General features: G+C 30.8%; 1 protein-coding gene across 2 annotated transcripts; it reads right to left on the bottom strand.

Moving 5' to 3' along the window:
• Nucleotides 1–6460: 6460 nt before the first annotated feature.
• Nucleotides 6461–12773, bottom strand: LOC145004790 (putative protein phosphatase 2C 9). Of its 2 annotated transcripts, none has more exons than XM_078963779.1 (6): nt 12473–12773; nt 12206–12324; nt 10011–10250; nt 8931–9207; nt 7858–8012; nt 6461–6972 (listed from the first exon to the last, which is right to left on the bottom strand). In XM_078963779.1, exons 2-6 carry the CDS (start codon nt 12236–12238, stop codon nt 6835–6837), a joined length of 843 nt encoding a protein of 280 aa, XP_078819905.1. In that variant the 5' UTR covers nt 12239–12324; nt 12473–12773; the 3' UTR covers nt 6461–6834. The 2 variants fall into 2 exon arrangements, with proteins under 2 accessions (XP_078819905.1, XP_078819906.1); XM_078963780.1 differs by lacking the exon at nt 12473–12773 and adding an exon at nt 12426–12444.
• Between the last annotated feature and the right edge of the window lie 2353 nt (nt 12774–15126).

The raw sequence follows: 15126 nt of genomic DNA, 5'->3' as shown, positions 1-15126 counted from the left end.
TGTGCCAGTGTACCTTTCTACTGGTTCCCTAAGAATACAAGTTATTTTGAAAGAGAGTATCAACATTTAAGTTGGTGAGTTCATAAGTTTTTAGTGTCAAAGTGTTTGTATTTGCTTCATGTAAATGTTAGTGTACATCCTAGAAAATCCTATATTTTCTGCTTAAATGAAAAGTAGTCTTTTACCCAAGACCAAACTGTTTGTATGTTTTGTTCTCTTGAAAAAGTGTAAAATGTATGTTTGTACTTGAAATAGTATAAAATGTATGTTTTCCATTTTGTAAACCATCTTTACTAGAAAAATAGTATGCATTACTCATGTGAAATTATCATTGTATGTATGAAATGGAAAATGAAGATTCACAGTAGTATTGTGTAAAATACACTACTGATGAATAAATTGTCTTGTAACTGAGCTGGTTAATTAAGGTTTTAATGTGATTAAGGTTATAACTATGCTTGATTGACTAGTATAAAACACGACGTTCTTCAGGCGTCAAAAATAAGATGAAGTTTGTCACCCATAGAACTGTAGGTCGCACTGTAGCTAGCAGCAAGGTGTGTGATGGTCAGACCCGTATAGATCTATACACAAACTCACGCTCTCCATCCACAAAACTTTGGTTACAAAACATAACTTAGCAAGAATACTGCTATGCCATAAAATAGTATTTAACATTCGAGTTAACTTGTTCACGTATAGTATGTAAGTTCCTTCTTGTTCTTGTAAATGAATAGTATACTTTGTAATGAAATGTAGTAGTATAAAGGTATTGATTCATGTATTGTTTCTCTGATCTAGAAAATAGTATGAATTGAATTCTCTAAACTATACCTATTATAGTTTACTGGTACGTTTTGTTTGAATTGTAAATGATTTGGAGAAAATACTCAATTGCCCAACAAATGCAACTGAGTTAAGTATATCTTTGAAAATGAGATTTAATATCCATGTATATATTTAGCATGTATAATTATGATTTAGCCAACAGTCGGACTAGTGATCATACTCTAAGCACACAACCAAACAAGAAACAGGAATTACGGTATTTAGCAATAGTCCTAAGTCTGTTAAAGCATGATTATATGAAAATATACAAATGACTTTGATTTTGATATAAACAGAAATCTAAAATAGTTTAAAAGAGTTTTGAAATGATTTTAACAATATTTATAAGCATAAGAAATCCTTCATTTTTTTTGTTTTCACATGTAAGAGTTAACATAATTAAATTGTGTTCTACTTGTATCCCCCCCCCCCCCCCCTTAAAAACATTGAAAAAACAGGTAAATTGTAGGAGTATGAACTCGCCTTATGTGAGTGATTCATTTGAAGGTTCGATATAGGATGTTTGTTTCCACAAGTTAGATCCCGCAGCAAAAACAAGTCCTAAAAGCATTTTTCACGCATTATATGTGTATACAATTAGTGAATATAATTGCAAGTACGTTAAGGAAATAGACTAATTTGTAAGTTTCACTTAAAAACAAGAGTGTTACAAGCGATTTAGGAAGGCTGCAATGAGTTTTCGGCCCAATGAAGATCTTGGTGTTCTTGGTGAAACCAAGGAGATTCAAGGGTTTTCGGCTGAGGATCTTGATGAAAAGAAGAACACTTGATGTTCTAAGCAACATCCAAAGGAGATACAACGGATTTTCAAAGGATTTTCGATGATAGTTGAGAGAGAATAATGGGTTTTCGGTTGATGTTCTTGAGAGTAAAAGTGTGTTTTCGGCTGGAATGGTAGAAGTAATGAGATGTTTTCGGTCCCCCCATATGTATAGTGCCGAAATCGATGATGGAACACATGCATTGGTTCTCGTACCAAGTGGATAAGACCGAAGTTTGCGGTCAGAAAGGAGTTCTCGGCCGCGAACCGAGGGTTTGTGATCCGAAGAGAGTTCTCGACCGAAAATGGAAAGTTTGCATGTTTGCGGTGTGAAGTGGGTTCCCGGCTGTGAACCGAGGGTTTGCGGCCCATGCGAGACTTCTCGGATTTGGCATTACACTTCTAATAAAAGGCTTTTAAACACATATAGTTTATCAATCTAACCTTAAATAAGTAAATCAAAACAATAAGTTTGACTTTTACAATATTGAAAATAATGGGTTGTCACAGTGACATCGAAGGATTTCTTGTGGAAGATCTCCCCCTTGGCACGTTCTACCAACCTTGTTTATAGTAGGGAACATATGAACAATGTGGGCAATTTCTAGCAATGTGATCGGGAGTCCAACTGTTGAAACAAGTTTGTCTTTTCAAAGAAATGGGATTGTGACTTGGTCCTTGTCCAAATGAAGTTTGTTTCAAAGACCTTCCACAAGCACAAGAACATTTATTAGACTGCTTAGCAAAAATTTTTGGCTTAAATTTTTCAATAGTGAGATTATTATCAACACAAGTTTTTGAAGCATTTTCAACAGAACTAGAATTATTTTTGTTCTGCTCGAACCCATCTTGCACTGTTACTTTATCTGCACATGAAGTATAAACATTAGAATCACTCACATTAATACTCTCAGTTGGGATGGATTGTTCAGTCTTGACTGAGGCAGTTACGGGTAGCTGGCCATATTATGTAGGAGTCTCTATCTCTGTGGTTTCAAGTGGCGAAGTATAGTTATCATTGAAAGGAGGTAGAACACTATGATACCCTAGACCCTCACTCTGTTTGTCTTTCCACTTTAATTGTTTTTTATCATTGACTCAACTTTCTCACTTGACACATCAAATTTCTTAAAAGTAAAGTCAGCACCCTTAATTTTAGCCATTAATGCATCAAGTTCAGTTGTTAAGTTTGCAATTTTCTCCTTGGCAAACTGATAGTGAACACATTTAGTGTTGTACTCTTCTTTAATCCTGCTTAAATCTTTTGTTTGTGCTTCTAGTTTTTCTTTAAGTGGTTTATTTATTTTCTTGATTTCATATATTTCGTTTTTAAGGTCAAAAACCTCTCTAACTAATAATTCATTATGTTCACGATATTTATTTATTTTATCTTCACAGGATTGAGAGCATGAGGTTTTACTTAACTCTTTGGTACCTGAAGTTGAGATTGAACTGTTGTAAGAGCTCATTATTGATTTAACCGAAAACTACTAGGTTTGACTGAAAAGTCAAAAAGTCAAGATTGTTGACCAAAAACCCTTGACCGAAAACGCTGGCCGAGATCGCTGATCGAAAACTCGATCTGAAATCCTGTCTGACCGAAAACTAGACGTTTGACCTAGTTGCTGACCGAGAACTCCAGTAGCCACCGAAATCACTTGACCTAGCCGAGAACTTGAAGTTTGTCGCTAAAAGCGTCCAGACGTGACCGAAAAACTCCGAAAAATATCGGAAACACGAAATTGGTAATTTATCAAAACCAATTTCAGTCAAAGTTTCCAATGAAGTGAAGAACACAAAAAAAAAAAAAAAAGCAGCAACAATTTTCGTCAAAGAGAACCTAAAAACACCAAGAAAAACTTCAAGAAACGGTTAATATTTAGCCAATTCGATTGATACCAATCTTTGCTCCGATACCAGATGTAAAACCCGATCTATAGTATCAATCGAAATCACTAGAATTTGTGCGGAATCCCAATCCAATGATTAATGCAAACTGGTTATATTGAATTAAGAACACAGTTAACGAATCTTTAATGCACACTATATTGAACAATAGTCTAGTACATAAGATTCTCAATTACTCTCTCGGTTCTCTATTTCTCCCTAAACTCGATCTCAACTTCTTAGAATGACCAACCTTTTACACGGCTGACACAATAATATATATACCTAGACCTAATTACAAAAGCCCAGCCCAAAACCCAACCGAAATCCTCATTAAGCCCACCGAAATCATATGGGGATTTCAGCCCAAACGCCACCGAGAACATGGTGTTTTCAGTCCTAGACCGAGAACTCTAAAAGTCATAAAAAATAAAGTATAAACCATAAATCATTCCTAACAATATATATATATATATATATATATATATATATATATATATATATATATATATATATATATATCATTAATACCATCTTAGTTCCAACAAATGTCATTTTATTCAAAAATTTATCTATTTCCATCTTTTCTTTTAAGTCTTTTTGGTATGTTTTTGTCCAATGTTTTCTTTTTAACACCTATTGGCTATTTACCACCTTCTAAAAGTATTAAAACTACAAAACCACAACCATTAATTTCATTTAAATTCTATTTCCAAATGATCTTTTCTAAGACATAGGGTTTTTATGATCTAAATCTTCTTATACGACCGCTCATTCTCTCTCTCTCTCTCTCTCTCTCTCTCTCTCTCTCTCTCTCTCTCTCTCTCTCTCTCTCTCTCTCAAGTTATATCTGTTCTAGAGTCGATATCAATACACATCAAAGCCCAAAGTGTCCATCAAAGTCCTTCAAAGATCAAAGAGTGTTTTCTCTTCCAGATTCTTTCCAAGCCTAAAGTGAATGCAACTTCAAGGCCAATGATTGAAATCCATTGCAATCCAAAAAATCATGTTTCTACTTTTACCAACAGAGTTTGAAAATTTCAAAACCAAGAGTGTTTCAAGATTTCACCATTAATTTGAGCATTCGTCTTACTCCCACTCCACTGAGGAGGGTGTATTATATAGTATTGTATTAGTATTTGTATGAGTAAATTACACGGATGGTCCCTATGGTTTAGGGTAATTTGCGTGTTTGGTCCCTAAATTATTTTTTTAACTCGGAAGGTCCCTAATGTTTGTTTTTGTTACGCGCTTAGTCCCTGTCTTACCTAAAGATACTATTTTTCCCTTGATATTTTAATTTATTTAAGTAAACACACCCACAACCCCACCCCACTCACCTTACCTTATCTACCTCATCATTTTTTCTTATTTAAATAATAGTCGTTTTAGGTAAGACAGCGACCAAGTGCGTAACAAAAACAAACTGTAGGGACCAAGCACGTAACAAAAACAAACCGTAGGGACCATTCGAGTTAAAAAAATAAGTTAGGGACCAAACATGCAAATTACCCCAAACCATAAGGACCATTCGTGTAATTTACTCTATTTGTATTATATAGTATTGTATTAGTATTCGATATTATCCTATTTTCTAGCATTTGTGATTAATATAGTTTCCATATTAGTATTAGCATATAAGTCTACATTGTAATCTATAACTTATCTTAAAGATTAATGAGAATGCAACACAATATTCTAAATCATTTTTATCTTACATGTTATGAGAGTCGATGACTAACATCCCCACAAAGAAATGGGTACTCCAACACACACACATATATATATATATATATATATATATATATATATATATATATATATATATATATATATATATATATATATATATATATATATATATATATATATATATATTGCAAAATATGATTCCATTTAGTGAGATGTGTGTAATATAGTGTAGTATTGGAAGATATCAACACTAACTATTTATATGCACGTAAACCAACCAACCACCCACCCACCCCATCCCTCCCCACACACACACCAGCCACCACCATCCAATACAAAGTGTTTTTTTTTTTTTTTAAGGATATGGATTATTTATATTCTGGGTTAAAAAGATAGGAGTAAGAATAAAAAAAGTTGATAGGTTGTAGTGAAGTGGATTAGGGGGGTTGATGGACCTTGCCCTAAACTTTTTTGTTTTGTGATTTGATTTCTATTAAAGTGCAAGCTATATAACCAAAATCTTCAAATTTTGCAAAAGTAAATTGTTTGTGTAAAGCTAAATGTAGGCAAATTTTGCTAATATGGTCAGTAAAACAAAATTCCCGATATTAAATAAACTTTGCAAACCGTTGAAAAACATAAACTACATAAGAAAAGTAGTTTTGCGAAATAGGAATCTCATAAACGGTTTCATTTATTATAATCTTTTTCTTTTTTTTTACAAAATAAATCCTATTAACTATGAAAAAATAATCAACCTATTATCACTTTTATAAAAAATCAATAAAACTACTTATAATTAGTTTTTCCGGAAAACGATATAATTTCAACCAATAAATATATTTTAGTTTTTCAGGAAAACGATATAATTTCAACCAATAAATATATTTTAAGCGATATCTTTTTAGCCAACTTCAAAAATAATCATATCTTAATACCATGTCTTCTGATTAATTTTGTGATTATTTCTCCAATCTTTTGTCACCCTCATCTTCTCAATACATCGCAACATTCATCAATTTCAATTATGATTTCCACCAAAACCAATTCCTTCATTTACAATTTAAAGTCGTAAATACATTTCCAATCAAAGATCATGAGTAAATCAAAAGTTCAAATCATCTTGATAAATATAAAGAATCATTAAATCTCCAAAAAAACGACTTAATTAGTCTTAGTCAAACCATATTTCAAAAATACTTCATCTTAAAAGATAATCTTTTTAAACATTTTGGTAGTTCATACCCATCAACAAGAAAAACAAAAATCAAATCACACAAAAACAGATTGTGTATAATAATATATATATATTCTAAAGCATTCAAGAAATTAAACAATAACAAACCTCACAATCCTGAGTACAATAACTTCAACTTCTTAAAAAGAAAACCAGGGATGAGTCATATATTTTATAATTATATATATATATATATATATATATATATATATATATATATATATATATATATATATATATATATATATATATATATATATATATATATATATAACTTACCTACCTTTTTTTTATGCCCAAATTTCGGAACTTTTTTCACTCTATTTGAGTTGCAACTCACAAACTTAAACCCCTCCAAATGTACACCTTATACTGCACATAGTACCACCCCTTGAAGCTATACTTTTCTTCAGCTAAAACGAACCACAATGCATGAAATATCATCTTTGCTTTCTCTATTCAAGGCTTCTGCTACTAGTGCCTTTGATGCCTTCTGTGGATCTTTGATCTTCATTGCTATGTCAATTGCCTCTTGATTTGTCATAACCTGAAAAAGTTAAGTAGAAATTAGAGCATCTTTGACTTTAGAATCATTTGTTTGACTTTTATAAATATCTAACTTGGTTTTGATGTGAAAGAAAAGGAATATACTTATGTTATTGTCTTTATTATGGCATCGAATTTTCATTAGTTTTTATAATAATGTTTTGTTTTGGGAAGATTAAGTGAGGTATAGCAATGTTATCCAAATAGTAAAGAAATTATTTTAAAGAACAATGTTTCTTAAGAAATAGCAATGTACTTTCATTGAATAAAGGGTTAATCTCAAAAATAAAAATAAAAATAAAAATAAAAAAAGACCTTATATTTTGTGGTTTTTCTGAATTAAACCTCAAATTTATTTTTTGTCTGAAAAAGACCTAGTATTTTGCCATTTTTTCCAATCTGGCCCTTTTAGTCTTTTTTTTTTCCAAAAACAATTTGTAAAATGTGAGGGTTTTTTTGAGAAAAACTAAAAAGGTTGAGGGTTTATTTGGAAGCATTTAGAAGGTTGAGGGTTTTTTTCAGAAAAAAAAAAAAAAATACAAAGTTGAGGGCTTTTTTGGGAAAAATGAAAAAATACAAGGTGTTTTTCAGGATCAAAAATAAATTCGAGGTTATAGCATACAACTTTCATTTTTTCCTATTACAACATTAAAAAATCTACCCTATTTATATATAATAGCAACATACTATTCATTGATTTCTTTACTTGTATAATTTCATAGAATTTCCCAAAATGTCCTCTGATGAAAAAGATAAAAGCAGAATTCTAAATCTAATATAAAAAAGATTGAAACAACAATGTTAATGAACGTATGTTGCTATTTCTTGCATTTAACCGAATGAATTAATTTACCATTTTCATGATTAAAAAAAATAAAAAAATTACCTTCCATAATCCATCACTAGCAAGAATGAGAATCTCTGTAGTTGCATCAATATCAGCATTTGTTACATCAGGATCTGAACGTAAATGATTCTTGAGATTTTTGTCCCCAAAAGCACGTGAAACTGCTAGTTGTCCATTTACTCTTGCTACATCTCCTGTTATATCAAATATTTTATCAATTTATATTTCAATATATATATTCAACCAAAAAGTAAACTTTTTGTTATATCTCAAAAGACGAAGAAAAAAACAATTATTTGTAACAAATTGGATCATGTTTAGATAGAATTCACCAAGAAGATCAGGGAAAAGTTGTGCATATTGTTTGAAGTTTATCAAAAAGGATGTGAAATTATAGAAATGAAACAATATAAATATGGTAACAAAAGACTATGCAAATAAGGGAAATCTCTAATAAAGTCCCGATATTTTTGTTTTATACGACAATCTGTCATTGTCTGTTGAAAAAAAAAAAAAGAGTAAATTACACGAATGGTCCCCAAGGTTTGGGATGATTTGAGCGCTTGGTCCCTAACTTATTTTTTTAACTTGAGAGGTCCCAACAGTTTGTTTTTGTTACGCGATTGATCCCTATCTTACCTAAAATCATACTAGTATTATTTAAATAGGGAAAAATTGGGTAGGTAAGGTAAGGTGAGGGGGTGGGGTTGGGGTGTGTTTATTTAAATAAATTAAAAAATCAATGGCAAAATAGTCTTTTTAGGTAAGACAGGGACCAAGTGCGTAACAAAAACAAACAATAGGGACATTCTGAGTTAAAAAAAAAAAAAGTTAGGGACCAAACGCGCAAATTACCCCTAAACCATAGGGACCATTCGTTTAATTTACTCAAAAAAAAAAAAAATTTAAGGGCAATTCCGTTAATTTGGGCAAAATATAAAAGAAAAATCAAAACTTTTCTGTTTGATTATGTTTTAAGAATCATATGAAAACATTATACTTTGAAAATCATGCCCAACTATAGCAATAAAAATTGATTAGCACAATCAAGTTAATGTTACTATAATAGGAAAGATGCTGTTTTTTTGGATATAATAGGAAAGATTGATGACCTGGCATGTTGGAGACAAAACCTCCACGGTTTTCAATGCTGCCCCTTTCAGTATTGGGTTCATGATCAACACTCATTTGAATGGCCTGCCCTTTTTTTGAAAGAACTGCCCGAGAATCTCCAACATTTGCCACCCATAATTTTCTACCATCAATTAAAAGTGCAGTGACTGCAGTCGATCCGCCTCTTCCCAAATCAGGACTATGAGAAAGAATCAATTCGTCTGTTCTTTCATACGCTTTCAAAATTGCCCTACTAGGATCTGTCCAAAATTCACCCTACAAAAAATACACAAAAAAGATTGAATCATGATGAAGTTCTTCAAAAGTTAGATGTTTAATTCCCCTAAAAAGATTTAGTTGGAATTGGCTCCATTTGTTTAGAAAAGTAAAACAGAACAGAGCATGACATGACATGACACGATATGACCGGACAGGACAGCTTGTACTGTGTTTGACATGTATCTGACTGAAAGTACACTCGTGTCGATGGAACAAAGATTTTTACTTTTTTTGTTTAATTCAAAAAGGTAGGACAAAGACTTGCTCTAAATTTCATGTGTGTTGAAAAGACATTAATGCCCTTGTAGTTGTACTGTGTTTGACATGCACCGGACTGAAAGTACACTTGTGTTAGTGGAACAAAGATTTCTAATTTTTTGTCCATTTCAAAAAAGTGGGACAAAGATTTGCTCTAAATTTCATGTGTTGAAAAGACATTAATGCCCTTTTAGTTGTGTTGTGTTTGGTATGCATCAGACTGAAAGTACACTCATGTCAATGGACAAAGATTTTTAATTTTTTGTCCAATTCAAAAAAGTGGGACAAAAACTTTGCTCTAAATTTCACATGTGTTTAAAAGACATTAATGCCCTCCTAGTTTGTCATCGATCATAGCCCAAAGAAAAACGCTTGTTATGTCCCATAGTTTAAGCAAAATGTTTTTTAAAGACAAATAAAAGGATCTCATGGATCCAAAATCAAAACCATCAAGTTCATTTATAACGATGATAATGGGCAAAAAGGTAATTTTAACTCGGAATATTTCAAATTTGGAATAATGAGTAGTGATAAAAGTTAACCTCCTTTAGGATATTGGAGAATAAATGCTTTTGAAGATACACAGGCACACTATCTCCCAAATGTCCATCGTATATAGCAAATAGTCCAATTTCATGTCCTTGATGAGGAATAAATTTTGCCACATGGTAATCTTCCATTGGATGATTAGCTTTCCCTTTAGCTAAGTTGAATCCATATTTGATGGATCCTTGGTGGCCCCGCCCCTTACCCGTGCCATGTGATGATTGGCCGCCTGCAAACTAAGAAAGACAAAACATTTTGTTTACTTTTTGTTTGTTATGAAAGAAAAATTAGACCTATCAATCTAAATAAAGTCCTAAATAGGCCAAATTAATGCATCTTGATAACAAATTATAACTCTTTAGGTAGTATAATAATTATATGGAAAACGGAAATTGGAAAATAAAAATAACATTGTGTACATCTTGGATGTTTTTCATTTGGAATGTTGGAATTAGTTACACTATAGTGTGTGTATAGAGATATTCCATGAGAATATAACATTCTTTGTAGTTGATAAACCAATATGCCAATTATGAGCTATTGATTAACAATTTTATATAAGTTAAATGGTTGTTTATGCAATGGTGATTCACTTTTTTTTCTTAATTTATGTAATAAAGTGGTGGTTTTAAACAAAAAATGCAATCACTTTTTGTTATAAGACCAAAATATGCAACCTTGTAACCAAAATCAATTACCTTAAATGTTTATATATGTAATAATGTTTCACTATTTTGCAAAGTAATGTAACAAGGTAACATTTTTCCACCGATTTAGAATAATGTAAGTGTGCTTTAATGAAATACGTTACAAGTAAAAACTACTCTTTTGCATAAAGTGGAAAAAGGTGAAACGTCGTTGCGTAAACAAGCATTAAGCCCTATTTTATATTTTATTTGGATCAAAAAAGAATCTTTGTTGCCTTTGTTAAGGTTGTTCAAAACATTTGATTAGTAAACAAATAATTCTCTTTTAAGACGTATCTAGTAAAAAACTCAAACTTAAATAGGATGAAGGGAGTACAAATTCATAAATTTACTTTTCTTGGTAAAATTTCTAGATAAAGGTTATATATTTGACAATCCATTATTTCTTAGACTTTGATGTTTAAGAAAAATATTTGAAACAAAATGGAAGGAAAAAGTAAATGATGATAAATTTTTAATAAGTTAGGACTTCTGAAGGAAGGCTTCAATTCCATGACTATTTATGATAAGTCATTCTTTCTGTATTAAGTAAGAAAGAAACACTTATATATAGCTTACTAAACACATATACGTTTAGACTAATAGTCATAGTTAGGCTTTATAAACAAAATTATTTTCATTTTGTAAAGATCACACACTATACGTAGATTTGCGACAAAAGTTTGACCATATTATAAATTTAAAAAAAAAATAAAATACAAATGCAACAAAATAGCGGCCAACCAACGTGATCTTGTTAATCGAAAACGACAATTGATATGATCTCACTATAAAGGATTTCACAATGGTGGCTCAATAATTGGAACAAAATTTATAAAATTGATGACGCAATTTATACACGAAGAAAATTGGATAATGAACAATTTGTCACCCGAAAAACACGTTTCCAAGATTTGATAAATCCCAAAATGGTATACAAATAGAATTAAACTCGGCAACATTTTTTAGGGTTCAATTCTTACAAACCTCCATCTTATAAAGGTTTGACTTTGATAGATACTTCATAGTTCATAAATCAGTCAAAATGTAGAAAATAATCTTCAAATATAGGAAATTAGGGGAATCTTGTACGCAAAAATGGATACCAATTCTTTATCATGATAATAATAGGCAAAGATGTAGTTTTAGCTTTATAAAGAACGCTAAAAATGTTTGTGGGATTTCTAAAAATGAAATTAAACAAAAGTTATATACAAATACTCACTCCCCGACTCTCACACTTCTGGATCCTAAAATGGTTGACAGAAACCCTAATTGAAAATTATAATTTGATAAACAATTAAAAAAACCGTAAACGAAATAGAAAGAAATAGAAAGGAAGCACAATTTTTGATGATCAATTACTATAGCATACGATAGCAATTTCCACACCCAATTTACTTAATTTGCTTATTATGACACGAATTTAACATATAAAATTCATAATTTTACTTAAAAACATGAAATTGAAAGCAAATTATATAAAAAGGATTAACGATTTTCACCTTTGAAACGGAATTGCAGCATAAATTACCCATGGAGTAATTCAGCCACCTTCAACACCTGAATCTACAACTTGACATCAACCACTTTTCTTAACAAAAAACCCCTTCAATTTCGATATCTGTAAGTAATCAAAACATCAACAAAATCAGAAAAAAAAAAAAAAATAAACAAAAATTTCTGTCGATCAACATAAAAACAACCCCAAATCAAAATCTTCACCATTTCTTGAAAAATCAGCGAATGGGTAATTCTGAATTTGAACTTACCGATCGCAAATCTTCCAAATTCAGAAGAAAGCAAAGCACAACACGAAATGAAATTGGGGATGATTAAATAGGAAATATGAACACACAGATACTAAAATTAGATGTGTGTGTATCGAGTGTGAAGAAGGGTTTTAGGTTTTCTTGTGGACTTTGTAACCGTCCCTTGAAAAAGGGGAAAAAAGAAAGAGAGTTGAGCGTTGAGGTACTTTGATTTTTGCTCTTTGGATTCTTGAGAATTGCTGCAAAAAGGCAAGGGCTTTTTTTAAGGCCTAGGCTTCAGCATTCTCCTACCCTTTTGACTTTCTTGTATTTATGATGACTTTAATAATTTCTTTATGTGGTTATATAATGTTTTAATAAACAGACCAAGTCAACAGCTGTCATTCATCATTCTCATTTCTATTTCTAGGGATTTATAATCATCATTTTGGTTTTGTAAATCTAATAAAAGTAATAAGCTTTGTAGTAGTAGTAGTAGTAAGTACTATGGTGATTTTGGTCACTTGTTGTTGATAAGAGACTTTCTAGAAACAACTTTGGTTGATTTAAAGGAATCTTTGTTTTTTATAACCAAAATATCGAGACATGAGATGAGAGGACAATATAGTTTAAGTTTATACCCACTAATATTGTATTTATATTTTTGTTATTTGAAATTCACGATAATGTTGTAAAAGAACAAATCAATTACGTATCTCCGCTTTGTATCTCATTAATAAATTAAGGGTTTAAACCTTGTTTGAAACAAAATATTTTCATAATAAAACGTGAAATACATTAATTATAAAAAATATGAAAATTGTTTGAAAATTAAACACGCCAATGGTAGAAATATGTATCTCATAAATAAATTAAGGATTCAAACCTTATTTGAAACAAAATATTTTCATAATTACATGTGAAATATATTAATTATAAAAAATATTATCATAATAATATGTAAAATACATTAATATGCTCTCTATTTAAAGCATTTCATATTTATGATAATATTTTTCATAATTAATGTTTTGTTATGGGTGCATATAAGGCACATGTTATAATATATATATATATATATATATATATATATATATATATATATATATATATATATATATATATATATATATATATATATATATATATGGGACGGTTCACTTGAAATAAAAAATAAAAAATAATAATAAAAAAAAAAGTAGAGATCTTGAGATTAAACATCAACCACATATTTCGTATTTGCCGCTCTAATGCTCCAGCGTGCCAGCAGCAACGATGTATGCCTAATAATAAATTATTATATGGCAGAAAGGCATAATCATATAAGATTATACATGTTTATACGTATATTCATAATTATAAATGATTACACATATATGTTTGTTCACAGATTGAGTAATCATAATAGATTATTACAGTTAGTCGCAGAAAAGGTGTAGTGACAGAGTTGTCGGTGGTATAAGTAATGGAGGTGACAATGGTGGGGTCGACTGATGTCAGAAGTGGTGGTAATGGTGGTGGTGGTGGCGGTTTCGGTGGTGGGGACGGTGGCGAAGGAGAAATGAACAGGTGGCACTGTGTAATCATTTATGATTACACCAGACATGTCCCGCCAGTACGCCGAAGGGTTTGAGCAGCAGATGTGAAATACATGGCTGAGGTTGAATCTTGAGATCTCTATTTTATTTTTAATCTCAACGGAACCTACCTCACTCTCTCTCTCTCTCTCTCTCTCTATATATATATATATATATATATATATATATATATATATAGAGAGAGAGAGAGAGAGAGAAAGAAAGAGAGAATTAGGTTCATATATAATCCATAATTATTGTATGAATGTATGACCAAATTTTAACCATTAGATTAAAAGAATGGAATGTTGTGATCTCAGGGTACATCTTATTTACATGGACTTGCATATACTATATAATTACATTTAATAAGGATAACATATAAATTTTATTAATTGAATTAATTATTCATAAATTTAAATTCGTGTAATTATGGAATTCGTGTAATTAATTATCACCATCCATTTTACCCTATACGTTCAAAGAAGTAGCACCCATCATCTTCTCCAAACATACACCATCGCCGTCGGCCACAACCCTCGCCATCAACAAACAACAAATCTATATCACCACTAGTTAACGTCGTCGACATTCATCTATCTTCTCACATTGACATCATCCAACACCATTCTGAGCATCGTCACTGGGAGATCATCTGCATGTTTTATTTAATCACAGTTACCAAGAGATCATCGTCCTTTTTTTAAATCGCAAACCAGAATATCATATCCATCTCTTTTTCTTTTATTGTAATGATTTTGAGTTTGTCCAGGTCCTCCTTAGTATATTTTTCTTTCTTTTTTCAATCATGTACTGAATAAACTCAACCAAGATTTTGTCTAAATATTTGTGTTTACACTATGTTGAAAGAAGATAAAACAATGCGCAAACATATAACCATTTTATTTTTAAAGAATACATATTAAAACTCAATTCTTTAAGAATAGAGATTAAAAACTCACATTCTAACCATTTTATTCTTGAAGAACATGCTTACATGTAATTCTAATCATTCTTAAAGAATTCAAATTAAAAACCTAATCACCGTATTCTCATTTTCAACTATTTATACTTAGTCAGTACATTTAAAATTTTTTA

The sequence above is a fragment of the Lactuca saligna genome, chromosome 7 (assembly GCF_052625555.1).
Source record: "Lactuca saligna cultivar CGN05327 chromosome 7, ASM5262555v1, whole genome shotgun sequence".
Classification (NCBI taxonomy): domain Eukaryota; kingdom Viridiplantae; phylum Streptophyta; class Magnoliopsida; order Asterales; family Asteraceae; genus Lactuca; species Lactuca saligna.
This window is presented reverse-complemented; position numbering and strand designations above follow the sequence as displayed.

What these genes read in the sequence shown, in the direction of transcription:
- LOC145004790 (XM_078963779.1), bottom strand. Translation starts at nt 12,238, where the DNA reads ATGGGTAATTTATGCTGCAATTCCGTTTCAAAG. An exon ending in GCTGCAATTCCGTTTCAAAG is followed by an intron (nt 10,251 to 12,205) that starts GTGAAAATCGTT and finishes TGTCTTTCTTAG; the next exon opens with TTTGCAGGCGGCCAATCATC. An exon ending in TCTCCAATATCCTAAAGGAG is followed by an intron (nt 9,208 to 10,010) that starts GTTAACTTTTAT and finishes TATTTTTTGTAG; the next exon opens with GGTGAATTTTGGACAGATCC.